The following is a 27,359-nucleotide window of genomic DNA, read 5'->3' on the forward strand; positions in this document are numbered from 1 at the left end:
CTTTCCTTTTTGCAGTTGATTTATTTATTATTAACTGTTCATCGCAGCCGAAGCTGTTCAAGAATCCATCACTCGTGTTCTTAAAATGTTTTCTCTGCTGCTGTTTCCAAGGTTGATTCACAGCATTGCCGTATTAGACAGGAACATGTTTACAGTTTGTTTACAATAGACAAACTGCTAACAGGATTAACAGCCTTGAATGAAATCTACAGACATTTTGCGCTGCGTGCCATCAGGTCAGGGCAGGAAATCCTCGTCAAATCCCAGGAAAAACAGGAAGCGTGCTGCATGTTGTGAAGTGAAAGTCCATATTGACTGAAGCCAGGGCAGTGAGGTGACGTTCCTCTACTGCTAACAAAGCTGAGGACTTTAGAGGTTTTTCTTTTTTACAAGGCAGTTGGTAGAAAAGGTTTAAGGCTGATGGTAAATTCACCTTCAACATGTTTCTCCTCTTCAGTAAACTGAAAAGGAGATCCTTCCACTGAAAATGTAGAAAAAGAAGGTTGAAAGTTCGGAGAAGCAGAAATATTGTCATTGCAAAAAGTAGCAACAGGGTTTATGAAATAAGAACAATGTCAAAAATAGAGGCTCCTAATTGTACTGATCATGGTCTCATCCTTGTACGACAATCACACCAAGACGGCGCGAGGAATGCTAAACGTTGGTGTTTAAAGAGCTGCGAGTTGAATCATGGTCTGATGAGTGCGATTATATGAGGACGGTGCTGAAATGGAGCTGAGAGGGATCAATAGGAGGCCTGTCGTCACCAGAAAAACATCTGCACGTGTCGTCTGTGCCAGCGGTTTTATTACAACCCGTATTTACCCTTATTGTTAGCGGCCTCTAGTGGCTGTGGTAATTATGACGGGAGCAGAGTCAGTTACGGGAGCAGTTATCAATGCTAACACGTGCTCTCAGTATCCATTTCATCTGGTGCAGTTTCTGAGTTGTATTGATTGTTTTCTCAACTGTGCAATAACACAACAACAGTATTATTGTGCACATACATAGACAACAAGTGCAGTACAAAATATGACATTTTTCTCATAAGAATATTGGCAATAGTACTTTCTATGGCATTTTGTATTTTTATACTCTGTACATCATGTACATGTACAAAGTATCTTGACCCCTTTGTGCCACTGTTTTTGCTTTTTGTAATACTTGCTGGCTGTAACGACTTAACAACTTACCTTATCTTATCTTTCCTAAACCTAAGCGAGCTACTACGTTAACCACGTGACGATAAAGGTCTATTACACCATTGCTGGTACTCTCCAGCGGTCAGAGACATTTTTCAACGGTCTGGTCAGTCCTTCAGGTGTGAGGACGTGTTGGAAGTGACCGATGACTTCACACAGAGGAGACAGAGGTGTTCAGCACACCGTTAGCATGACAGAGCTATTTATGATCTTTCAAACATGTGACCTGCATTGACAGGTCAGTGTCGTAGAAGTGTGTGCGTGCGTGCGTGCGTGCGTGCGTGCGTGCGTGCGTGCGTGCGTGTGTGCAGCACATGCAGCTGCAGGCAGAATCCCAGAGGGAAGACAGAGGCAAGCTTTGTAAGAACAAGCCGGTGACACTGAATTATGACATGTTGTTCTAGTTACAGCAGCGATACAGTGTCAGGCTAGATTTTTCTTATTCTTTTTTTTTTTTAATATTGATGTGACATCCATAATGTGGATGTTATTTCATCAGCTGTCACTGGCAGGTAGGCTGTGAATGGCAGCCTGCAGGAGAGATAGATTTGCCACTGGGGCTACAGGTTAGATCTCAGAATAACGGAGGTTGTGACTATAATGTATTATTCAGTTTTTCAAAGATGCTGCATATTCCTCTAAAAGTGTGTATGAGGAATGAGGATTGTGAATAGTGTGGGCATGAAGGGTGTGCCTTGACTGAGGTGGGCATCATTTAGATTAACGCCACAATTAAACAAGATCTCCGCGGAAAGGTTTCGCTGTTATCGACTAAATCACACGGCTGAGTCCGCAGCCATGCTCGCAGGTGTGCGAGGCTGTCTGCAGTCATCACGGCACATTAACATGCTCACCATGGTGATTTTAATGTGATGATGTTTAGCAGGTAAATTGTTTGCAATGTTCACCGTCTCAGTGTGTCAGCATACTAACAGTTACTAATTAGCACTGAACACAAAGTACAGGTGAAGCTGACAAGATTGTCATTAGTCCTGCAGGTATCTAAATCACACTGTTAGACAAAAACACAAAGGCCAGGCTTCACTCTATGGAGTCCATGAATGTCTGTGCAAATTTTAATAGCAATCCATCCCATAGCCGTTGAGACATTTCATGCTTTCTCGCGTGCACTCGCCACCCACCTGTTGTTTGAATGAATGCTAATATTAGAGCCCTGTGTCATTCCTGCTAACATGCTAAACGCTACGTTCAGTCTTTGGTTTTCATATGTGAAGCACATGGTATTTACTCCTAATGCTTTTGATGCTGTTGAAAGTTTTATGAGGAAATATGAATAAGAAATGATCTCACCTGCTCTGACAGCCTGTGTACATGGTCCCTCTGTGAGGCAGCAGTCAGAGGAGAGGGCCGGATCCTGTGTTAAAATCACTGCACTGAAAAACCTTTGACCGCTGCTGTGAGACTGGTTTGTACCAGCTGGTCCAGAGGAGGTCGGCGGTGATACAAAATTAAATGAGAAGAGCCAGTTTGAGCCAGATATCGAAGCTTAAATGTAACATGGTGGAGATGTTGCGGTCAAAGTAACAAACCAACCAGCGCTAAGTAGAGATGAAATCACATTATTGAACAAACTGCCCAAAAAGAAAAGTTAAAATCCCAAACTCACTCACTACCAACACAGAAGAAACAGCAAATTTCAACTCATTCAACACATTTTTTTTCCACATAGCTGTAAAAATGAAGTTCTTCAAGGTATAAAGACAACGTGAAGTATGAGCGTTAGACCTTCAGTAGCACATAATGAAAGAAAAACTCTGACTTTGAAGCCACTAAAGAATTAGAAAATACCTTGTGTATGTGTGTGTTTGATTTATTTCCATGCTACGTTTCATGAATATGGAAGGTAAATATTGCAGTTTAATTCATTACATCTTTCTCCTGACTATAGGTGCTCACTGTGCACACAGACATGACTAAAATCCAGATTAAATTACCTGACAGGGTGACACAGTAAGCCTCCCTCTGAGCTCTGAGTGTTTACAACAGATCACACACATAGAAGACAATCAAGGCCTGACCTACTTCAGCACAGGTGCGCAGCAGACGACACCTGGAAGGGCGGAAACACTCAGCTGGCTGCAGGAGGCGGAAGCAGGAACCAGGACTCATCAAGAAAATATGTTCTAGTATAAAAAATTTCAATCAAAAAAGAACGATTTGACAGTAAATGTTGATTTTATATGGTTTTCTGTGAATGTAGTGATGTTCCTTTATTTGTCTGGTATGTAATTCTCTGGATTAAACGTATGATTAAATTTACACTGATAACTTTTACTCACAAGATTTAAATGAAGTGAAGGTCTTTTAGGCTGTGGGGTTCCCTGAAGGTCACAACATTTGGCGAGACGTTGATATGGACGGATGGACTGCGAGCCTGCGTAGCGTCCTTATTAGGGACACAGAAGGCACATTAGTATTGAGGGCTTCGTGTCTTGTTTTCGATCATATGCTTGATTAGCTTCACATCTCTGCAGCTTTATTCACGCAACGGGAACACGAGGAAGTGCGTCTGATAAATGTCCGACGAATTAAAGATTGACATGAGGACGGAGGGAGACACGGCAAAGGCGAATTCCAGTGGATGTCCTCGTTCGGTTCTGCGGTCTCACTCTTCACTGGAGAGCTTTACATAATGGAGGAGTCCCTCTTGGCCTAAAAACCACAGGACTTCTTCTCTGTGCACTCAGACTTCCTCTCTGAACAGCTGGTTCTTTGGCTAAGAGCCGTCAAGCTGGAGAGAGCTGTGCGTCGCTTCCTCCCGGCCGTGATAGAGCTGCGCTGTAGAATGGGTTCCCCCGGTGCAGGATATGTCTCGCTGTGTTTGGCAACCCAGGAGACGGGCATCACATCTGGTCCTCGGCTCGGCGGCGGCAGGCAGCGAGAAGTAAATTCTGGTAATGACGAGCAGCTGGCCAGCGGCTCGATCCGCCGCGGCCTGGGTGGAAAGCCGGCCTCCTGCTCTAGTGGAGAGAGAAATCTGAAGATGGGGCCTGAACACATTTTCGGGGTTTTCGCTCGGTGCCTGGATGGAAACAAGGAAGGTTTCAGCAGAACTTTCACTGCATTCTTGAGATTTCAGTCAGTGTTTTTAAAAGCTGTTGAAGTGAAGCTAAATGAGGACAAAAGAGAAGCAGCTTAGAGGCAGCTCACTCTGTTTTCAGGATTGAATATCCTTCACCTTTGATTTGACTTGTGTACTTATTTGTTCAAAAATTGCTGTGACACGTTGGTGGTCTCCACTGGGTGTGAATGTCTGGTGCTGACTCATGATGTGCTGTTATTGATGAAGATGCGCCATAAAAATCCTTTGTGGTATCACTTCAATTCCAGTGCGTTGCAGCCAAATTAGAGACTTTCCCACTAGATTTGGTGACTTTAAAGATACCTTTAGTGATTTATTTATTTTCATTTGATTTTAAAGTGCTAAGCAACAGATCTAGCCACTTTTCTGTCCAGACATGAACTCCTCTTTGAGGAGAGTCTCCAGTATTTCTCATCGGCTGTGTCGGCATGTTACAGTCGACCAATCATCAGCCACAACACAAACCTGAATGAGCTGTGAATGACCAATCATTGATATCAAGTGCACAGTTGAACAAGATTGAGCTTGTTCCAGTGTGATCTATAGTTTCACAGTCTGTCCAACAGCCCAAATAAAACCTTTTTGAATTTTGGGAGGTTTAGACGTTTATCGATGAGGTGAGAGAAGCTTGAAAAACTGCAGTACACAGTCTCTAATGTAAGTTTGTTTGCTGTTAGAGGTCCACTCATTGCTGTGACTTCACCACATCTGGGCCCATGAAAAGGAGGCGGCTAATGCTAGCTAGCCCCAACTCTTTTCCGCAATGTTGGATGAACTCAGTGTGTGGGAGCTGCCTCAGCAGGGGTTAAAATGACAAAACTTGTTAGTGCTAATGCTAGGCTAACTAGCTTTTGGAACCAGCTGTTTAAGTGGAGGCTAGTTAGCTTAGCTTACTAGCTTCCATTTTCTGAGTGAAACACAAACTGTCATAAAGGGAAGGACGGGTTTATTTGCTAACTGGTGCTGTGGTGCTTGTTGAGAGCGGGCAGCAAAACAAACAAACATGTTATATGAGCGTTCATAGATGACGGAGGGCGATGGTGCGCTCCAGGCAGCAGCGCACCAGACATCAACAGCACGTCTCCAAGCAAAGGCGGCTTTAAAATATCAAAGAACACCCACCCAGAGGCCTGAAGCTTAGCTGCTGCTGCTGCACAAACACATCTGAAAACAGGTTTAAAAAATTTTTTTTAAAAATGGCAGCATCACAGGATGATTAGTTCAGTTCATATTTCCTCACACAAAAAGTGAGAAGGCTTCAAAATCAACTTCAGAAAGCGTCAGGAAGGACTTCTCTGTAAAAATACCTGTGGAAACATGGAGCGCAGGATGTTTTCCAGCATAATCTTGTTTGTAAAATAAAGATTAAAGACTTTGATAATTAACATGAGCAGCAATATCCTCCACATCTGAATAAGCAAAAAGTTTCACTTCGGAAACTTCCTCTCAAGAAAATCCGACATCAAAGACATCGCCTAAAAACATCCAAGCAAACAAATTAAACAGCTGCTTAGCAGCGTGCTAACGTATGGACGGTTAGCATACGTCAGGCGCAGCAGCACCTCAGCTGGGTGTGATGACACAGAAGCACAATGAAGTCATCTGGCCTCTGATCTGTTTTGAATAAGCTGCGGAGCTTTCTGACAGACGTGATGGTCATTTCATGCGTTTCACCCGGCTTCACTTCGAGAAGTCTGAGGTGAGACGGACCTGCAGGCCTGACTGTCTGTCTGAGGTTTAATGTGAGGTTGTTCTGGATGCTAAACGTCTGTTTCAGGTGAAACCCTGGAGACGCACAGAAGCAGTTCATATTGACCGTAGACGTGCTTTGGGGGGCTTTGATGAGATTGTCAGAAATATGTTCGAGCTGAATCAGTTTTTAACTAAGTGATTGGTCAGTTGGCAGAAGAGGAATTGAAAATGATTCTAAAAGTTAATCATTTTTCAAGACAAAACGTGAAATATTTGACTGTTCCAGCTTCTCAAATGTGAGAAATTGCTGCTTTTTATTGTCTGACGTCGTGAAAACTTAATATTTGGGGTTTTGGACTGTTGGTCAGAGCAGAAAAACTGTAGGAAACAGACATTTTTCACTGTTGTCTGTTGTTTTATAGACCAGCGAGTCCAGAAAATAGAGAAATAATTGGCAGATTAATAAATTAATACATGAACATACATTAAATTTATGTTGTCCATACATAAAACATAACCCACCTTAATAAATGAGCGTGTTTATCAAGGCCCTGAGCAGATGAAATATCCAGTCAGTGTGTGAAGCAGGGCTGCAAACGATCATTGTTTTCATTAATTATTAATCTGCAGATTATTTTCTCATTTAATCAATTGATCATGTGTTCTGTAAAATGTCAACAAACTGCAAAAAAGCACAGATTCCCAGAGCTCACAGTGACTTTAAAAATGTCAACAGTCTAAAACCCAAATATATTCTGTTTTTAGGACAGAAGTGTGTGAGTCACACTGAGTTTGATCTGCTGGTGATTGGATTTTTCCTCCTTGTGGTTTATTGAAGAGCAGAACAGACAGAACACGTCAGGTGTGGACTGGAGTTAGTTAATCCCACACGTCTCAGGTTAAATTACAGCCAGTCCAGACCTCCATCCCTAACTCTCCCCGCTCAGCCAGGATGTGTCAGGAAAGTAAGAACAGTCAGGGAGATAACTCTGAGCCTTTTTTTCCTCCCTGTGTCTCGGGTCGACCTTGAGGAGACGTCCCTCTGCTGCCTTTTCGCGGCACACTGAGCAGCGAAAGGACAGACAAGGTGCATGCTAAGCGGAGGTGGTGGCTCCCGTCATGGCCGACCTGGGCGCGATCAGGACGGGATCAGTCGGCTGTGTCTGGATGACAGGCGTCCTCCGGCCTGAGCCTGCGCCGGCACAGCGTGGCAACAGGACAGCTAAAGGGGACGCGGCGTCCGCTGCCAGCTTCTGAAACCACATCCTGGACTGCTGGACTTTACATGAACACTCCAGAACGATTCAAAGGTTTTAAAGTGAAAACCCTAAAATGAGACTGAAGGAGGATTCTCAACTTCGACAAATGCAATGAAATAGAAGAATACTGCTGAAATTATTGGTTAATAATTTAATTTATTGAGGGAAAAGGCGTCGTCTGAGGGAACTAAATGTTTGCTTTCCTTGATCAATAACTTAAAAGTCTTTAGTTGAAGGCTGCAGTCATGACCCCAGAGAGGACAGGCCTGTCCCTCGGTCAGTCCAGCACTTTGAACGGGACTGAAATTCCTCAAAAAATGTTAGATTAACATGAAATTTGGTGCCGACATTCATGATCCCCAAAGACTGATCGATTTTATTAAGCGCAACCAGAAAGTCAGGGTTTGCATTTATCCTGTGAATTAGATACATGATGGATTTATACGTAAATTATACAAATTATGTGTGCTTGTGGTTCCCAGAGCTTGAATTTGAATGACTCCGGCGTTTCCTCCAGCGTGACCTCGACATCACGTCAGATTTACATGTAATACCGTTCGTGATCAACCGGCTTTCCCAGCATTCATCAGGTCAAAGTGTTTATGACTGACAGTCCCATCAGCCTCTGCTGCACTTTGAGTTTAGAGCGTTAGCGAGTGTTAGCATGCTAACACACACGATTAAAACGGTGGACGTGATGAGCATGTTAGCGTTGTTATTGCGAGCTTGATGATGCATTTAGCGACAAATTGACAGATTAATCAATAATGAGAATAATCAGCCCACAGAGGAGAAAATCTAAACATCCCATAATTCATGAGTAGTTTAGAGTAATTAAAATCCCTCTAAATGTACGTTTTGAGTCCATTTTGCAGTTCGGGGTGGAGAGAAAATCTATTTTGTAACTGCTGCCACACAGACGACCGTGGAGGGGGGAGAGGGCAGGAGAATGCAGGATGAGGACCTACAACCGGCACAAGGTGCAGCACCACCAGCGGCCTCATCAGTCATCAGGCTCCTCGCTCTGGATGGAGCACAGAGGTGGTGCCGTTGGCAGGTCCCGCCAACATGATTAAAGAGCCAGAGGCGTGATTACGCTGCTCGTCTTGTGAATGGAATAATAGAGAGAGGCAGAGCGCGGCGCTAAATTCTCCTGATGGAGGCGAGCGCGTGGCGGGGAGGAGTCTGAGGTCCTCCCATGTGACCGCGGGAAGATAAAGGACTGACGGCAGATAATTAAGGAACTGCCAGGACCTCTTTTCTATTCACACAGCTGTTTTATTAAAGGGGATTCTGTGAGGAAGAATATTAATATGAACCACCGCCTGTGTGACTCAGACGAATATAAATGGGGGGGGGGGGGGGGGATTCAGGGAGTGTTTATCAGGAGTGCAGGGGGGCATGTGATCGCAGAACAGGCTGCACCGAAGCTTCGGCTCAGCTGATCTCCGGAGAAGAGCCGAACACTCGTCATTAGCACACACACACTTACACTGCTGTAGGAGTGTGTGTGTGTGTGTGTGTGTGTGTGTGTGTGTGTGTGTGTGTGTGTGTGTGTGTGTGTGTGTGTGTGTGTGTGTGTGTGTGTGCAGTTTGTACTTCTTCCTACAAGTTAGAGGGAAATACTCTACTTTTTACTGCGTTTACTGTACTGACTGCTGTGCTTTAGAGAAAGTATGTGGTCATCTTCTAAAGTCTGATTAAAGCATCAATAATACACTGATGTAGTAATACAACACTCTATCACTCGTATTCTGCAACATACGTACTTCACATATGATACTTTAAGTATTTTTTGTCATGATACTGATGTACTTTTGCTGAAGTAAAATTAGTATCGTGCTATTACTTGATCCTCAATGAAGGATCAAAGTACTGAGACTCAGATGCAGTACTTGCAGTACTCCCTTTGTAGTACTTTTAGCGCTGACCTGTGTGAGGAGCCTGGACTTATATCTTAACTTAGCTTTACCTTAACTTAGACCTTCACAGTCTACCCTTCATTTGTACATTTATTGACTTCTACTGATTTTTCCAGCCTTTTTTTTCTTCTTTAGCAGCTTTTGTTCCATGACATCTTCCTATACGACAGCTGAATCGATCGATTGATTTGCCGATTGGTAGAAAATCAGCTGTTGACTGTCGGTTGTTTCGTCCTGAAGTTCAGACAGAAACACGTTTACATTTCACTGCTTTCTTTGTGGAAATGGAAACGCAGACCTTCTGTCCTCTCTGGTGAATGCACACACATATAGGACAGGTTAATGAGCGCAGAGTGTCAAATAAACTGTCCATCTCTGAACTTCTCACAGAGGACAGTGTCTTATACTACAGTGATGATTGTTCAGAATAATGTTTATTATTTATGAGTTATCCTCTTAATTATTGTCTGGATTAACCGATGAATCATGTGGTCATTTTGCAGATAAATTAACGTCACAGGGTCCACGGGGACGTCTTCAAATGTCACATTAGCTTCACAGAAGACGAACAAAACCAGCAAATAATGATATAAAAGAAGCTGAATCTTTTAAGCATTTCTTGTGATTATCAAAGTGAATTAAAGTCAGCTGTAACTATGATGAAGTGGATGTTATATTTCAATTATTAGCTCTTAAACGGTTGGTCGATCAAAGCTACATATAAGTGATTTTATACTTAGAAAACGTTTCTAATGTGAGTCTTTGCTGCGTGCTTCCATTTGAACATGTTGTGCAGACGTCGTCTGGCTCTGAGAGAATGTTTCATAAATATCTGAAGGTGGATTTATTGCTTTTTCTGCATCCGTTGTGTCCTAAAATTGAATAACTTTTGGCTTCAGCTGTCGATCAGAAAACAATCTGCAGATGTCATGTCGATCTGTGGTGGGAACATTTCACTATTTCTGACATTTATTAACTATACAAGTAACCAGTTAATGACAGAAACAATGGATAATGGGAACAATCATTAATGCACATTATAGGTCACGATAATTAAAGTGATTAGAACAGTGATTATTATAAATTAGTGTCGTAATTTTGAGCCATTTGTCAAGCAAAACATTTACTAATTCCTCCTGTAGCCTTACCAATGAACAGGAAGTAGATATTTCTGATTTTAAAATCCAGTCATAATTGATCGTCTCCTTAGTTTTTTGTTGCTGTTATTATTATATCAGTTATTTTATTTTGTTGTTCAGAATAATGGAGTAATGTGAAGATGTCATTCGACTCTGGCTAATGGTGACGAGCACTTTAACTAATGATTAATCAAATAATCTGAAAACTATTCAGACAGATGAAAGTGAAAATGTGGCTGCAGCCGTACATACTCCAGCAGAGCAGGTCCAGATTCCTGAGCAGGTCCAGACTGTCGGTGGCGTTCGAACCATCAGTGAATCACACAGGAAACAGAGAGCAGAGCAGAGAAGCTGCTCTTCTGTCATGCACGAGGTTGAAAGTGGTCGGTTTTCATTATCAGTGGAAAAGGCTCATCTGATGTCGGGCTTCTTCACGTGGAGGCACCTCTCCACGTGGATTTCAAAGATAAGTGAGCGGCTTGGTGTAATTTGGAGCATCTTTTTATCCATCCCACGTGACTGAACCTGCAGCCATTTACATGTTAGAGATGGATTAGCCAGAACGCGCTGCCTCAGAGTGCGAGCTGTGCTGAGATGCTGGATGCGGTTTTAGCTTTGAAATCTTGTCTGAACACAGATCATTGAGAAGGAAATGAGATTTCATTAATGATCCATTCAGAGTTTGAATTTCAAGCAAATTAATTTGAGAAAATTTCAGAAAGTGAACATGATGAGTTGATTTTGAAACATTTCGTGTTCACGTCTGACCCTGAAGATTTTTTTCGGACTTCAGATTAAAGGTAAATACATCACAGACACAGAAAATACTAATTTCTGATTGGCGGCCAGGTGTCAATCACAGTATTTTACATTTAATTTGGCTAAAATGTCACAACATGGTTTCAGTTTGGGAAGTTCCTGATGCATTAATCAAAGGGTCTTTCTAAATTCTGACCTTTAAACACAACATGACGTCGCTTTACATAGAAAGTGTGATATTTAGTACAGACGCCTCAAATTAGCAGGAAATCAGCCACAGAAACAAAAACATGTTTGTACCAGGCTGTAAACATGTTTATTTCTGCTGTACAGTTTTAATATGGGGGTCTATGGGGATTGACTGGAACCAGCCTCAAGTGCTGCAACTAATGATTATTTCCATTTTCAATAAATCAGTCTTTAAAATAATTAATTTGTCTTTAAAATCCGTCCAAACCTCGAACGTGTTGCTAAATAAGCTGCAACCAACAGTTTTAGCAGCTCTGTGTCACCAGTTTTGCTTCTCTTCTGTAAACGGCCGTGAGAGAAGCCTGATAATTCAGAGTGTCCTGATTAAATTGGCAGGTCCTTAATTAATCTGCCAATTTGCTCTGACTCTGCTTCATGCAACATTTTCATGTATTTTTTTGTTTTATAGTCAGTGGTTTGAAATAACTAAGTAGATTTATTCAAGTCTTGCACAATTTTGAGGTACTTTTACTTGAGTATTTCCTTTTTAAATGCTTCCTTATGCTTCTGCTACACTTGACAAACAGCTGGTTACTTCACACGTGACCAGAATATTAAGTGATCCGGCCAGAAATCGCCCTCTTGGACTGAATGTAAAGCGGTTAAAATTAGTCTCCGCTGGGTCTTGGATATTTAATCACTTGCATCTTCTTTGTTTTCTTTTGCACTCTTCAGCAGTTTACAAGTTTACTTTCAAGAACAGACTTCCCGGTTTTGGAAATCAACCTGCAGTCCCAAAATTTCTTCCCACCTCAAAGCTGAGCTGTAAAATATCAAAATCTAATCATATGAGGAAAGATTGATAGCGCTGGACGTTTGTCATTTAGCCTCCAGGCAGTCGAATGATGTCCACGTCAGTCACTTTTTCCAAAAAGTGCAGAATATCACAGACTGTCCTCGTCATAGAAATAATTTTAACACATCTGACGACATGCCAGATCACTGCAAACATGCTGCTCTGCTTTCCCCTCAGTCACACATCTTTAGGTCTTACCATTGTATTTTCTTTCTTTGCTAATTATAATGACATGTTACACTGCATGCCTTACTGCAGGATAAATATACCCATAGGAAGCACACAGCCTTGACCTTGTTCTTGTAGCATCATAATTGGCAACAGGCTGCTTCCACTCCTAAAGGAAACTTGTCAATATGTGATGGTGTACCAGCATCTATGGCATCATAAAAGGTCGTTTTAATGAGGAAAAGAGACGATGTTCAACTTTTTTTTCCATGGTCTAGTTTTTATTATTGGGTAAAATGACAAGCGTGTTTTGTCTATATAAATAACAATCACATGAAGGAACATACAAGACATGGCTATGGTGAAAGCAGTGCTTGTGATCACAATGCGCTTGTGTACAGGATGTTGGTAATGACAGCTGTGTGTTTGTCTAATTTCTTAAAAAGGAGAGTGATTATTGGCTCGGAAAATGACCAGAACCGGCGTGAATCTGTACATCGATGGGGAACTAACGGACTCACAGTCAGCCGCTATGTACAGAACATAAATAGAGAGAAAGGTCAGAGGTCATCATCAGCAGTACAGTCGGGGTTAAAGGTCGGAAAACGACGCGGCGGGCGAACGAAAGAGGATGAAGTTACATTAAAACCAAAATACGTACGAGTAAGATTCAACAGGAAAGACGGAATGACTTTATATAATCTGTACACATCAAAAGTCTGTACTAAATTTGAGATACAGTTGCCCATTGTGATTCACAGAGTCATAGAGTGCCAGGGTGAAAATGCATAGAAATGTGTCCAGCTAGGAAACTCTCATTGACTTGCCAGCTATATAACTACTGCAGGAGAATTCAGAAGGAGTCGTTTCTTAAATTCAAAGCCTATCCTCAAAGACCCTCTACACAATACAGCCACAGCTACCCCACTCCCCAGCGTGCTAGCTCATCATTACTTCACATTAAAACAGCCTCTTGAAACATGCTGTCAAACAGAGCAGACAATGCATGTTTTCCACAGTTCATTCTATTACGCTCTAAGATGCTTTTCTTCCCGTTTGGTCCAGGAATATTGAAGTTATGATAGGATTTTCAAGCATGAGTGCTCTATTGACTCATGGCTAAGGAACATTTTAAATTTCACAATGTGTCGTGTGTAAAGCTGGTACAATTTAACTGACACTGCCACTGACTTTCATTATTCTGCTTTGGACTAAAAAGAAAATATATATGTAGATACAATGACATATATCTACATATATATTTCAAAACCTTCCAACGCTGGTTATAATTTCAGATCAAAGGTTACAAATCGCAACAACCGTAATGAACCACTCAGTCTCAGTCTGACTTCAAGCAGGAGGGGATCACAGCAAGGGCTCACTTTAATTAGACCGAGTCGGCGGCGTTGGACGGACAGAGAGACGAGAGCAGTGGAACTGTGAGGACCCTCGCTCACCACGAATGCAGGGGTCAAAGAAAGAGGTGGAGTCTGCAGTCACTCTAGGAATAATTACACTAATTCCTCTGATGGAGGGGAATTTTCCTTGAAGGCACAGGAAAAAGTTGGGGATGGGTAAACTTAAAGTACAGGAATTATTCCGGACATATACAGTATATATATATATATATATATATTTATTTATATATGTATACTGATTTCTGCCAATTCACTTAAATATTAGTTTTGGTCAGAGATTATCTACAGCATTCCCACACACTGAATACAACCGATTGTGAATAATAATGCAAAGTTGCACATATTTACGGACTCAAACCAATTTTCCTGAAACGTATTACCAGCAAGCAACTTTATGTTGAGTTTAACATGAATTATTTTAACTTGGCTTGAAGACAATATCGATCAATTACTCGCTCGTGTTTTTTTCTTTTGTGGGTGACAGCCCCTCATCCAATGGATTTACAAATGGTCAATTTGGTTTCTGAATCTGTGGTGTTCACGATTGCGCTCCCACAAAATTAAAAACTCTGCAACAGAATTCAGTGCAACAGTACCTTTGAGGAAAGGAAAGCTCATTGGGTCTTGATGTTACGACCTAAGACTCCCCAACCCACACCACCACGTTGCCTTTGAGGACATCGGTGATCTCACAGTTGAGCTTGTTGAGCCGTCCGTCCAGGATGAAGAGGGACTCTCTGGACGGGGTCACAAGGTACTGTCCGAACAGTCCGCTGCTCGCCATTACCCTGTTCCTACTGCTCCACGGCCACTCGAAGGACTTGGTGGCCTCTTTCAAGCTCTTGATCATCTTGACTTTGCCGGTGCTCAGCTCCACAAACAGAGCGTCAGTTTGGCGCCCGGAGCTGCCGAACACGTTGTACTGGTGGACTTCCGTGAAGGAGCGCTGGAAGGCCAGATCGGACAGATGGAGGTTGGTGTGGATGTCGAAGGGCTCCTGGATCTCCCCCCGCTCTGAGATCACCTGGATCCTCATCAGGCCGTCGCCGTCGTCAACAGTGACCAGGTAGTGGCCATCTGGAGACACGTAAGGAGTGCCGGTGACGTCTCGGTTTTGACCAATCACACCATCGGTCACGCTGTCCAGGATGAGCTGGGGCTGCGTGGCGCCGGTGGAGTCTGGCCTGCAGTTGACGAAGTAGTAGCCGCCGAGGTGGGTGTAGGCTACAGACTTGGGGACGCAGTTATACTCCCGTAAGCTGATGTTTTTCACATAGGACATCGTCTCCAGGTCGATCTTGTGGAGAACAGGCTCATTTCGATGAAGGATGAGGCCAAATCTGTGGACGACATGGAGAGAAAAACAAAGCTTTAATCAATAACACATTCTGTCTCTGTAGAGACGGCAAAGTCCGTCCACCCCTTCAGTCCATCTTTGTTTTACCCCACCTTACACTCCTGGTTCTACTCACATTATTTACAATTACTTTAATTATTTATCTATTATGTTTTTTTGTGTTTTTATGATGTACTTTGTGTCATGTTGCTATTTTTGAAAGGTCTGATTGATTGATGCTAACATGCTAAACTAAGACGGTGAGCATTATACCTACTAAACATCAATATGTTAGCATTGTCATTAGCATGCTGATGTTAGAGCAGCTAACATTTAGTGCAACACAAGAGAAGGCTGAACCTGACACAACAAGTAGAGCTGATTACACATTTTTCACCAGCATGTCTGGATGGTAAAGACGGCTCAACGCTTAAAAATATTGAGTAAAAGTAATTTTTAAAGGTAATTTAATCAGTCATCTTTTTAGTACTTTAATATGCTGGTAAAGAGTGTCGATTCCTCTCGTTTCCAAGGTTCATGAATTCTCAAGCAGATAGTGGTTTCATAAACTTAAAGCAGCACAATCCACACATCAAGATGTAGAAACACAAATTGATTTGTACGGGCTGATTATGGAAATTGAACCGGCATAATATTTAATGTGTTCGGTTTAAAAAAAAAAAAGTGTCTTAGAGGTCCATTTAACCACTTGAACAGCCAAATTCTGGTCCCTGACAATCTTCATATTGGCAGTGCAGCATCATCCACACTTTGCCCTGATAGAATTATAGTCATTTTATATGTGGGGCATTGATCAGTGAAAATGCTCGTCATTAAAAACCCAAAGAATCTGTTAATGGCACATTACATTTTAACAGCTCAAGCGGGAAGAGGGGGAATATGCAAGGAGCCGCCTCAATTAAATGTGAGCACCAGCTGATCGATGCCGACAGGCACTTCAATCTTGCCGCCATTCATCATCTTTTATGCCATCTGAACACCAAGCTGCCAGTACCTGTGAACAGAAAATGGCTGTTTGAAAGCCACGGAGCACATTATCAACCCTGTGGAGGGAATCATTGATCCAGGGATCGTTTTGTCCACTGGGTTCATGCGCTGAAGTCATAACAGACGAGATCTGTCTGGCTTTTTTTTTTCTAAAATGGAGGGAAAAACTAAAAGTTAATGCTCACAAATATAATATATAAATATAATATGTTGGTTAATATAATAATATATTGTTAAACAAGCTTTAACGTATGTGTAATGCTGGGCAGACACTGTGCAGGTTTACGCCAATTTAAAGCCAGACTAGTCTCCTCTGATGTAGAATTGAGCCACATTTCTGCTGATTGGTTGTGGTTTGACGTTTAATCGCTGTCAGACAATCAGGTGGACGTCTGGCAGAGTTCCCACATGTCAAAAGGTCTGTTTTAAACTACAGTGGGCTCGCCTGTAGTCTTGATTGAGACTGTTGTGAAAGAAATAAAACTGAACTTTGCTGAGAAGAAATGAGCTATATTGTTCGCATCCTGCCAGCGATCTGCAGCTCCAGGGTTTAGTTTTTTCTGGTTTTGTGTCTACGTTCAGTGCGAGTTTGCACGTTCTGCAGCATGCAGTATGAGGGATATATGCAGTGTGTGTATATATATATATATATATATATATATGTTTTTTACTGAAAACGTGTAGTGTTATATTTCACACTAACATTCTCACTTTGAGCTGTCATTCACATTTGAATGAATCAAATCTCACACAATTTAACTGTCAATAAACAGATGACAAAAAAATAAATACTTGGTTACAAAAAAGCCCCTTCAACAACCCTTTCTAAGGGATCAAAACAGGGTGATACGAGATAAAGTTACAAAGTGCACATCATTGTAAACTAGGACTCAGCCTATAGTGCAGGGAAACCATAGCTTAAACTTTCCTTTCTTAAGTTTCCTTTGAACTTAACAGCATCCACATGCCTCTGTCGAAAGCCATCCATTGTCACCTGGTTTTGACAAGGAGGCGGCGGAGAATTCGCATTCGCCGTGTGTTTGGCCATCAAGTGGCATTTCAGACTGGATGTGCTACGTTGTTAATTCAGTTCACACCAACAATACACACAGATAACTTTGGTCTTGTCAGTTGACCCATCTGGCAACTTTTTGAAACTAAACTTTCCATTCAGAATCTTGTTCACATCCATTTCGGTGTTTCGCGCTTGACATCCACACAAACTGGTAGCCTACTCTTTCACAGCTAGCGAGCAGACAAGACCAAACACATGCGTGGGGCGTGTCTATTGTTTTGTTTCCAGTTTACAATCGGATCCTGTAGTTTTTCTAACATTACTAGCAGTGGCCACAGCTTATAAAAAACTGTAAGTTCACTAGGTCACAAAGAACATTGATCTCGTGAAAAAAAAATTACACCTTTAAAATTGATTTGCGTTAATAATGCAATATATTTGACAGCACTAATATATATACGTCCACATCTCTTGTTCCAAAATCAAAACTGCATTAAGTCCAGTCAGTCCATTCACTCCTTGCTCCTCTGCATTAACAAGCTTCACTGTACAGCTAACCGCTAGCAGCCAAAGCCAACCAATGCTGCTGAAAACAATGTAGAATCACAACTGTATGAAAGAAACCTCAGCCTCAGTTTCTGCTGCTGCAGTACGCTGAATTTTACTTCACTGCAAAACGTGTCTGTGTTTATTCACTCGTACTGTTTCAAGGATTTTGAATTTAATGAAATGGTCACTTCATCTTGAATTTTTTACATATTGTCACTGAATTTATCTCCACTGGAAACAAAAGAAGTGAAATTACCTGAACCAGGGTGCATTAATTTTATCACTTATTCTAGAAATGAGTCTCATGAAGACTCAGTTCTAGAATGAGTCGTCTCATTTAACAGCTGGGAGATCGTAGACCTCAACGTTTGGGCTTCATGTGACATAGAAGGCTAAATTTGTTAGATTAAAATCAAAGGAAGTAAGAAAAGTCAAAACATTTTCCTGTATCATCCACTGGAGACAGAGCTGATGACTCACCGAGTATTGATTTAAAATATCACCACTGCCTGTCAAACACGGATCAAACTGTTTTGCTGTGGAGTGTATTCAGTTCTGTCGCTCTTGTGACAGATCAATGCACGCGCGCGCGCACACACACACACACACACACACACACACACACACACACACACACACACACAGTGATATATTGGTAACATACTTGGAAGCTAAAGGTCAATGGTGCATTTATCCTGCGATAAAAATATTTTCACTGCCAGCGAGATATTTTTTCATGTAGGATAAATGAATCAGACATTGTTTGGCCTCGCTCAAATGTGAGCACAGCTGGGCTGCTTCACTGGCAGGCCCAGATTGCTCTCAGCCAAACTGACAGCTGCTGTTTGTCGTTTGTACTAATGATTAATGCATTAAAATTTCTCCCTGGTTCTGCACAACAGGATTACGTTCAACTGCTTCACATTTATCGTATTATCTTCGTGTCAATATTTCCAGTTTGGAAGTGACTCGGTCTCAACGCTTTGCTCTGCGGTTCAGTTGAGGATCCTGAGGGCAAAACTCATGAACATGGAACAGAACAATGAGCGCTGCACAGTAAAAGGTATCTATAACACAGCAATTCTTGTTCACCCATCCTCCAGCACAAATACATCAAATCAACATCTCGCTCGGCTTGTTTTGCCAAAAGGCAGTCTGGCAGAGCACTGAAGATGTGAGTGAAAATAAGGAATAACAGCGTTTTTTTTTTTTGTTTTTTTTGCTGACTTGCAGTGTTGCCTGACTGCAAGTCGATGGTTTAATGAATGACAGCTCCCAGAAGTTCCTGCTTGCTTTACAGTAGCTGCTGAGGGAATCCCCAGTCATTAAACAATCCCCGGAAGTCGCTGAATGTATGTCGGCTGCTCGCACACTGCTCATGTTGCTAAATCGACTAATCAATGCTGCGTTCCTGCCGGCAGACAAATGGCTGTGCCTCTGCTGCATCTAAATAAATAAATAAGAATAAATACAATCTGAGCCACAAGGCAGCAGTTCATCTAAACATTCCTAATATCTGTCTGGATAAAAAACATCCACACGCATGTACTAACCAAAGCTCTTTGTGTGCTTCAGCTGTTTGCTGACAAATACTCACAAGACTACATCACACCACTGCTACAAGGCTGAGTTATGAGTGTGCAACAGAAGTACACGGAGAGCCAGCAGCATCTGCTCTCAACCAAATGCAAAGAATCCAAAAATAATTCAAGTTTGAATTCAAATTTGTCAGAGAAATATTGGACAAAATATTAGAAACACACAAACACTGTGCCATCCAATAAACACCAGTATAAAATATGCACCTTTAAAGGATTCAGTGGATATCTGTCGTACAGACCGCAGGTTAGTGTATTGTACTGCATCACTTTGTACAGGTGTCTATATTTTACTGGTCACTGCACATTTGCATTTCTTATTATTTAACTATTATTACAAATCACATCGTCTAAATAGCTGCACGCACAGCATGGACTCAGCATCAGTCTGTCGGCTGTCAGTGACGTTTGCTGTCCCTTCATTATCTCTGGCTGCAGGCAGTGCTGCAAATCAAACAGCACGACTGCTTTATGGCACTACTGGATTTTTAAAGGGCTTCTGCATCGAGGAGATGAAGCATCTTAATCTGCGTCTAATTTGCTGGATTAGCAAAAAACTTTTTGACTTTTTCAGGGTTTTCTTTTTATTACAGAAGTGTCACTGTATCATGATATACAGAATATTTATATCACAATCACAGTTTCAGGCTACTGGTGCTGAAACAGGAACAGAATATTATTCATTATTGTTCAGATGATTTGCTTTAACTTGTTTCTTCTGAAATTCCAAAATTAATTTCAGTATTTTGGGATACTTTGATAGTACTGCAACCTGATTTTATCCATGTTGTCATGTGCTAATCTGTGTCAGCCTCAGAGCTGCAGCTTTACATCGAGAAAGCATTTTACGTAGCTTGTGAGCTGCACTACCTGCAGGTAATTGTTCAGGTGTTGTGTTTCACATTTTCTCCGCGTAAACAACATCGAAACAAGAGGAGCTGGCAGCTGCACGAGCCTACAGTAAGCTTCTTCTTAAGAGCATCAAAATGGTCGAGCAACTATTTGGTAAAGATGGCAATTTTCAAACACTGCAAAGAAATGTGGCCTCACTTTCCTGCAATCTTCCCTGCAGGTCTCAGTGGATCTAATTACAGCTGTGCTAGCAACCCCCACCCACAACACACACGCACACACGCACACACACACGCACACACACACACACACAGCTTTCTCCTCCTCTCCAGGAGACCGTTAACATCCTGAAATCCTCCAGACCTCCTGCCTGTTCCTGGCCTCTCCGTGACATTAATCAAGCGTTTGGGACCAGCATTTTCTCCATCCACCTGAAGCCTGAGTGCGACAACTGCTCATGATTTATAAAAAGCGCATCAGCGTTTGGACACACGCTGCATTCAGCATCACTGTGCTTTGCTGCTGAGTAACTGAAGTGTTGGAGAGGAGGTGAAGTCCCAGCTGTCTCCCTCTGGCTACTGACTTTGCAGCTTTATGCAGATTTTTTAATCTTGGTGAAAACACATGAAATAAGAAGAATAACAAGTCATCCGAGTGCAGGTGCCCCCGTGACTTCTATGATGAGTGTTTCTGGAGGAGCCTCTGACCGCTTGACACAACGACTCAGAGACCGTCAGTCCTGAGGAGGCGGCAGTTGTGATTGAATCGATTTCTTTCTGATTTGTCTCTGGCATTGTCAAAGAGAAAATGTCAGCAGCTCTAAAAATTGGAGCTGATTCAGTTGTTAAAGTTCACGTGGACTCTGTCTTTTTCAAAAAAAGCATTGCACACAACCTGCACGGCTTTTAAAACGAGGCGAGCTGGGTTAAGGTCGCGTCTGCTGCTCGGTGCGAATGATGGTCGTCAGAATTTGTTCACCATTCTGGATGCTTAGCAACATAATTACGCTGCCAACCCTCGCTTCAGTGAGCACATTCTCACAGATGAACTGATGTCCATCCGGCCAGGTAGAGCTGGATGATACGACCAAACGTTCCAGCAGTTTTCTTCATATTAACTGATAGATAACACATCATGAGATTTCTCTTGAGCTTTAAATTCTCTAGATGTAGATTCAGAAACTAAAGACAAACACAGAAACATTATGGTTTGTGTTTGAGGCTGTTCACTGGATGATATGATGCATGTTGTAGTAGTTCATTCATATTTTACGAAGCCTAACGCCGTTCTCATTTTAACTGAAGCGATATCTGATGAAACTGCAGCAGTTTTGATAATTGCTCAATTTTTCCAATGCGAGGATCTGCTGCTTGTCTGTATATCATCTGGATTCGGCCAAATCACATTAGAAAATGTCACCTTTGACTTTCTCTTTCTCTTTTTTGTCACCTGAATGAGAAAATAAATGTGGCTTAAAGTAGCTAACGAATCAACACACGGCGGCACAAGGTTACAGTGACTGTTGATCCGCTGCTCTCTGTGACAACATGAGAAAGTTTCCCCAGAGGAAACATTCGTCTCTCCGGATCTAATTATCCGACTTCTGAGAGCAAGACAACAGCATGTGGTGCGTTTAGCTAACTGAACCAGCCGTGCTGTGTTTGTTAGGAGAAATGGGCCGGCCACTCCCAAAAGTTGGAAAGAGCTTTGTTTATGGGATGTGATGCGTTGTCAAGCAATGCAACTTGTTGACAATATATTCAATATTTGTTATCAGAGGTCTGATCTTTTAGAAATTCAATTCAGCGGCTTTTGTTTTTCTAAATTCAGATCTGAAAAAGTTAATTCCACATCTGATGGCAGGGCTTTATTTTTCGACCTGTTTCAGGTGATCTGCTGTGTTCCCTGCAGCACAGATAACAACCGGGGCCTTCCTCCAGAAACCTCCATTAACAGACAAGCACACACTCTCACAAAACACTCATCCAAATCATCGTTGTAGTGTTGAGTCTGGGAGAAAGAAGTGAATAAAACGCCAATGGGGTGAATTTAATTTGCAAATCAATTTGCATTAGGAGTGTTCTTGGATCATACTGGACGTACCTGATGTGGCTAATGATGAGGCTGGAGGCGGGAATGAAGAAGTCGTCCACCCTGTCGAAGCGCCTGCCGACCGGCTGTGTGTGGACGGTGTGGTGAGAGACTCTTCCACTGGCCTGATTGATCACCTGATGAACACCATTGGAGAAGGAGGTGGGTGTTAAACGTAAGCCTGATTGAGTGCTGCTGGTTTCTGCTCTATTACTCATACTTATTTGTAGCTTACAACCAAAATACTTGTAATTCACATGTTCCATTTCATTTTACAGTGCCCACTCAAATAAATAATAATATACTGTTAGTATCTCCACTCTGGTGCTCTGATTTGGGACACAACTCTTCAGCCTCTTCCTTATTGCTGCGATGCTGGACCTTCATAGTGGGAGGTGATGTGAGCTGTTGTCACTGGTGTCTAAACAATGCTGGTGCATGCATGGAAGCGTGCAGAGATGTGCTTGTGTGGAGGCAGGGTTTGCTTTGATTTTGCCACAATGCACAAAGCAAATTGCCACGGACCAAACTCCGCATTATGAGTTTCTGTGCAGGCGATGACAAGCGGGATTGTCGAGCGAGTAAAAAACACTCAAAGCTCGAGATGAAGATGACTCCCAGAGAAAACAAACGATATTTTTACAAAATACCATCGCATTACACATTTGATTCTATTTGTAGCATGCTCTTCAAATCTGTGTCACTGTGACATGAAGTGTAACCACTAACTATTTTGGCAGTGACACATTGTGCTGTGTTGGTTCTGTATGAGTGTCGGCTTTCTAGTCCTTTGATTGTCCTGCTGAAAAATTAGAAAATATTTCTAAAAGAGGCCCAGATACCTTCACTGCTCACCTTATGTACATGACCAGAACTACACCGATAAATTGGCTATGCTGATAATAACTATTCCAGACACCATAAAGTCTCCTTTCTTTAGAGAGAACAAGGCTTTATTCTTATTTATTCTGTTCCTCAGTTAATGCAAACTCCAAACTTTATCCATGTTTACCTGTACTCTTGATTAATTGAGTGCATTTCCACAGCACTTATTCCATCAGTACAGCAAGTCATGTCAGGCAATCCACTTTGTTATTGTTGTTTTAATGAATGAAACTCAAGACTTCCTCCACAATTTTCACATTAAAAGCCTGGCACCCTTCCCTTTAAAGGTAGGATTTAATTAAGAAATCGGGAAGTGTTAGCTTTTGTTGGTGGCAGCTTAGCATCAATCACGATGTTAAGATGAAACAAGAAATAACTGGAATTAATTCGAATATAAAAACATCATCTGTTAAAAAACAGCCACTGAGAACAGCCGAGTGGTTAGAATGATGACTGTGTTGTATTTTACTACAATACATTATACTACATTGACCAAGTGAGGAGGCTACAGGTAATTTTAGTCTTTATGAGCAAACAGCCTTTGTTTGTTTGTGTTGGCTTTGCCCTGCCATCTGATGTGTTATATATCTTTTAATTATAGTTTTTAATTGCCAGCATTTATGAATGCAGCTCTGTGTGCACGTAGGGCGTGTTAGGCGGCTGCTTACCGAAGGTGTTGAACAAACACCAGCTGGCAATATAGAAAACATATAAAACATTCAACAGGAGGAGAAAGCACTCGAATAATGACCTCATCTGCTTTTGACAGATGACCAGCTATTATTTGAGACCTGGCCATTATTTGAATAACAGGACAGGGAGGAACAGGACAAGTTGGAGGAATGGAAATCCATCAGTGTGAAACTGATCATTGTGGTTTTTATGCTCTTGCCTTAGTTGACAAACTTGAAACATCTGTGATGCTCAGTGCTCTTTATGAAAACCTTTCATGAATGATATTTATTGTTATCAGCGCCAGACGGATTGTTCCCATTATCGCTTTGTATTGATGGTAATCAGATCCAAAGATGAAACAATTAGCTAATCAATGTCACTATTTCAATCATCAATTGTTTGAGTCAAATGCCAAATGTTTGCTGGTGTCAGATTGTTAAATGTCACTCTTTCTGCTTTTAACAGTTTTCTATCATCACAGTTACATTGTGTGCACGGGCAACACAAACGCATGCGCTGACCCTTTGCTAACTTTGGACCAAATCCTGACGACGCCTGCATGTCAACAAGGATGAATCTCTGCAGAGGAGAACTCAAACGTGAGGGTAATAAGCAGCGAACTGTGGACTTACCTGGAGAGTAGGGAAGTTCTTCTCCATGTCCCCCCAGCTGAGCAGCCACACCTGGTCGTGAGATTTGTCGTAGTGAAGTTTCACAGGATAAGGGTCGGTGCTGACCGTCTGCAAGGGGATGCACACACAACCAAAGCAAACAGAGCCTTTAAAGGCAGCAGGGCGGCAGAATAACAATTCAAGGCAATCATATGTGCTTTTGAAGAGATCCCTCTGATGTGCAGTGGTAATGCTTTTGAAAAGTTTTCCTAAAGACTAATGCATCAGCGATTGACAGGAGCAAGTCTTCTTTTAACAAGGCGGACTGGAGGTGTGCTTTTTATGTATAAGGTGTTTTTGGTGCTGAGCTGCATTTCAAATCAAGTGGTGACAGACACAATTGCTTTACCACACTGAAGTAATTGCTTTCAGTCTTTATCCGTTCCTTGACACTCAGCAGCAATATTCCAAGTCAGAACAATAGATGAGTCGTATGTGACAGAAAAGCGCTCCACATGCATTATGTCCACCTGAGCGCAGATAGACAGCCAGCTCAAAGGGAATAGAGGAAGCACAGAGGAGCCGAATGCATGCAGTCGCTACACCCTCAACAACAGCAAGAAAAAGCAATCATCTTTTTTTTCAAGAAAATTATTGCAGCCCTGTATTCCCACAATCCCCTTTGACTGCAGCTTACTTTCTATACTATTTGTTTTGCCATGGAGCCCTAATAGTATTGTTTACCTAGACAAAATATATATTGTTTCACTGAGAGAGCAAACTGCTCCTGAGAGGGTTGTTGCAAATAAGATGAGAATATCTGTTGAATCCTAACTAATCTCTGAGCATGTAGTCATCGGAGAAACAGGTGCTCGTGCTGTTCTTTTTTTCTTGACTAACAACTTCTTTCTGGCTGAGGAAGATTATGAAGATCCTCAGCCAATATGCTCGCATAACTCCAGCGCTGATTGCAGATCTGTCAAGAGATGACGCACGGAAAACATTACAGCGGCTTCACACATTTATGCGTGTGTACTTTGCAATTAATTGGCTATATAACGCACAAAATACAATCTGCTCATTAAAAAGTCTTCAGTATTTAATTGGTAACAAATTTCAAATTGCAATTTGCTCATTATTATTACTTTACACACGTCAATCTTATTAATGATTCAATGAGAAAATGGAGAGCAGGGAAACCAGAACTCGTATCTCTTACTATTCGTGACGGGTTCAGGTGGTTAATTAACAACTGCTAATATAATGCAATGAAGCTAAACCTCCAGGCAACTGAATAATGAGCTTGTGACAGTCTCTGGGACACCAACCTGCTTACTGGCAGGTCCCTGAGAGGCTGGCGAGCTGTAAAGAGCCATCACGGTGTCAGAAACATCTGCAGGGATCTGAGCAGCCCTGGATTAACCTGACACACCCAAAAACCCGCTGACACTGTTGATTTAACTCAACGCCGTGCAGAAATGTGCTCAGTGTTGTCAGGCAGGGGCTGTGCTGTCCTCAGCCTGCCTCGCAAAAATAAAACTCCCTCAGACAAAAAAGGTGCTGCAGGTGAGAGTTGTGGAAAGACTGCCTCTTACACCATCTGTGAGGAAGAAACTGCAGGGTTGCCATGTTACTGTATCTGTGAAGGGTTGCCATGTTACAGTATCCACGAAGAGGTGGGCCTCAGGGTTACTTGGTCACCACATCAATGTAGCAGCTAAGTGCAGGTCTTGACTGTTGCAGTATGGATGAAATGGGTCAGGTCAGAGGTGAGCGGTTGAACCGAAGGTGAGAAAACTGATATTAAAGCTGAAAGAGCAGCTCTTTAGACGCAGTGCCAGGGCTCTGGACAAGAAACCGAAAGGAAGGCGTCATGTCAAAACAGCACATGAAGGCTTTAATCTACGCTCAAACTACGAACTTCTCTCAGAGCTGCATTCTTGACCATCCCTTTTTCAAATCTAATGTGGATTAGCAACATTTGCAAGTAACTAAAATATATATAATTCAAAGAAAGACTTGAAATGTGTAATCAGCTTTTGTTGGCTGAGAAGTGATTAATTTTTACAACCTGACAGTCTGAAATTGAGTTGAGCCGCAGAGCAGATGAAATGTTGATGATCAGTAATTGGACAAAACAGAATAATAGGTCTTACCTACTTACTTATTTTTCACAACCTACTCAATCCAAACAATAAAGGTCCTGATTCAGAACCAGTAAAAGTTGTTAAAGTTAAAGTGTTGATTTGATATTCATGAAAAATCCAATGGGACATTTTGCTGAAATTGATGTGACACAAACAGCAGCTTGCAGGGAGCATGTCTCATTTTCGCCTTTATAGAACTGAAGTTTATTAGTTGCGTCTGGTGACATCTGAGGTGGAGATTTGTTCGTGTTGGAGCTTAAACACGAACCCAACCTTGAACCAAACCTTATTTTCAGCTCCTGGCGTGTTCTTTCGCTGTAATCAGGTGTTCATCGTTAGCTTTTTATGTTTTAAGCAGCAGGTAGACTGCACCATTTTTCATCAAGATGGTCTGATTGTTGCTTCCAAAGTGCCATTGGAGCAATTTTACAAAGGCTGTAATCACACAACATTGTACACATACTGGCTGTAAATCTGACCTGGCATTGTGATTGGCTGACAGATATCCAGTATGTCTGTATTTCTTAGTCACATTGTGCGCCTGTTATCAAGCCATTAAGTGACTGATTCCCCCCGCCTAGTTGCTGTTGCTGTCACAGTCGGTAATGCACAAAGTCTATTCAATTTAGTCCTTTACTGCAGTTTAACATGCACTAACTGCAGGCAAGTTAACCTAATGTTAGCTAATGTTGATCACTTACACAGAAAATGTGACTTCTAATTTTGCTTTTGAACAGCTGTAGGTCTTAAGTGATGCTGAGCCGACTGTGAGGTCTCCCTTGTGGCTTAAGACATCATTGTTTTACATTACTGACACAATGAAGCATCATTCAGAGTCAGCCGCCTGTGGAACAGGTCATATGAAGCTGATCAGGACCAGTGCTG

The 27,359-nt window shown here is 42.0% G+C and overlaps 1 protein-coding gene across 2 annotated transcripts in view; it reads right to left on the reverse strand.

The window, feature by feature from the left end:
• Positions 1 to 14,180: 14,180 nt before the first annotated feature.
• The window catches only part of fstl5 (follistatin-like 5), a 154,252-nt gene continuing 141,073 nt past the window's right edge, over positions 14,181 to 27,359 (reverse strand). For both annotated transcript variants that reach the window (XM_070962486.1, XM_070962485.1), the window contains exons 14-16: positions 24,349 to 24,456; positions 22,169 to 22,293; positions 14,181 to 15,047 (exon numbers count right to left, since the gene is read on the reverse strand). In XM_070962486.1, coding sequence (XP_070818587.1) covers positions 14,345 to 15,047; positions 22,169 to 22,293; positions 24,349 to 24,456 — 936 coding nt within the window. In that variant the 3' untranslated portion in view covers positions 14,181 to 14,344. The remainder of the gene's footprint in view (positions 15,048 to 22,168; positions 22,294 to 24,348; positions 24,457 to 27,359) is intronic.

Source organism: Chaetodon trifascialis, chromosome 5 (genome assembly GCF_039877785.1).
Source record: "Chaetodon trifascialis isolate fChaTrf1 chromosome 5, fChaTrf1.hap1, whole genome shotgun sequence".
NCBI classification, from domain to species: Eukaryota; Metazoa; Chordata; class Actinopteri; order Chaetodontiformes; family Chaetodontidae; genus Chaetodon; species Chaetodon trifascialis.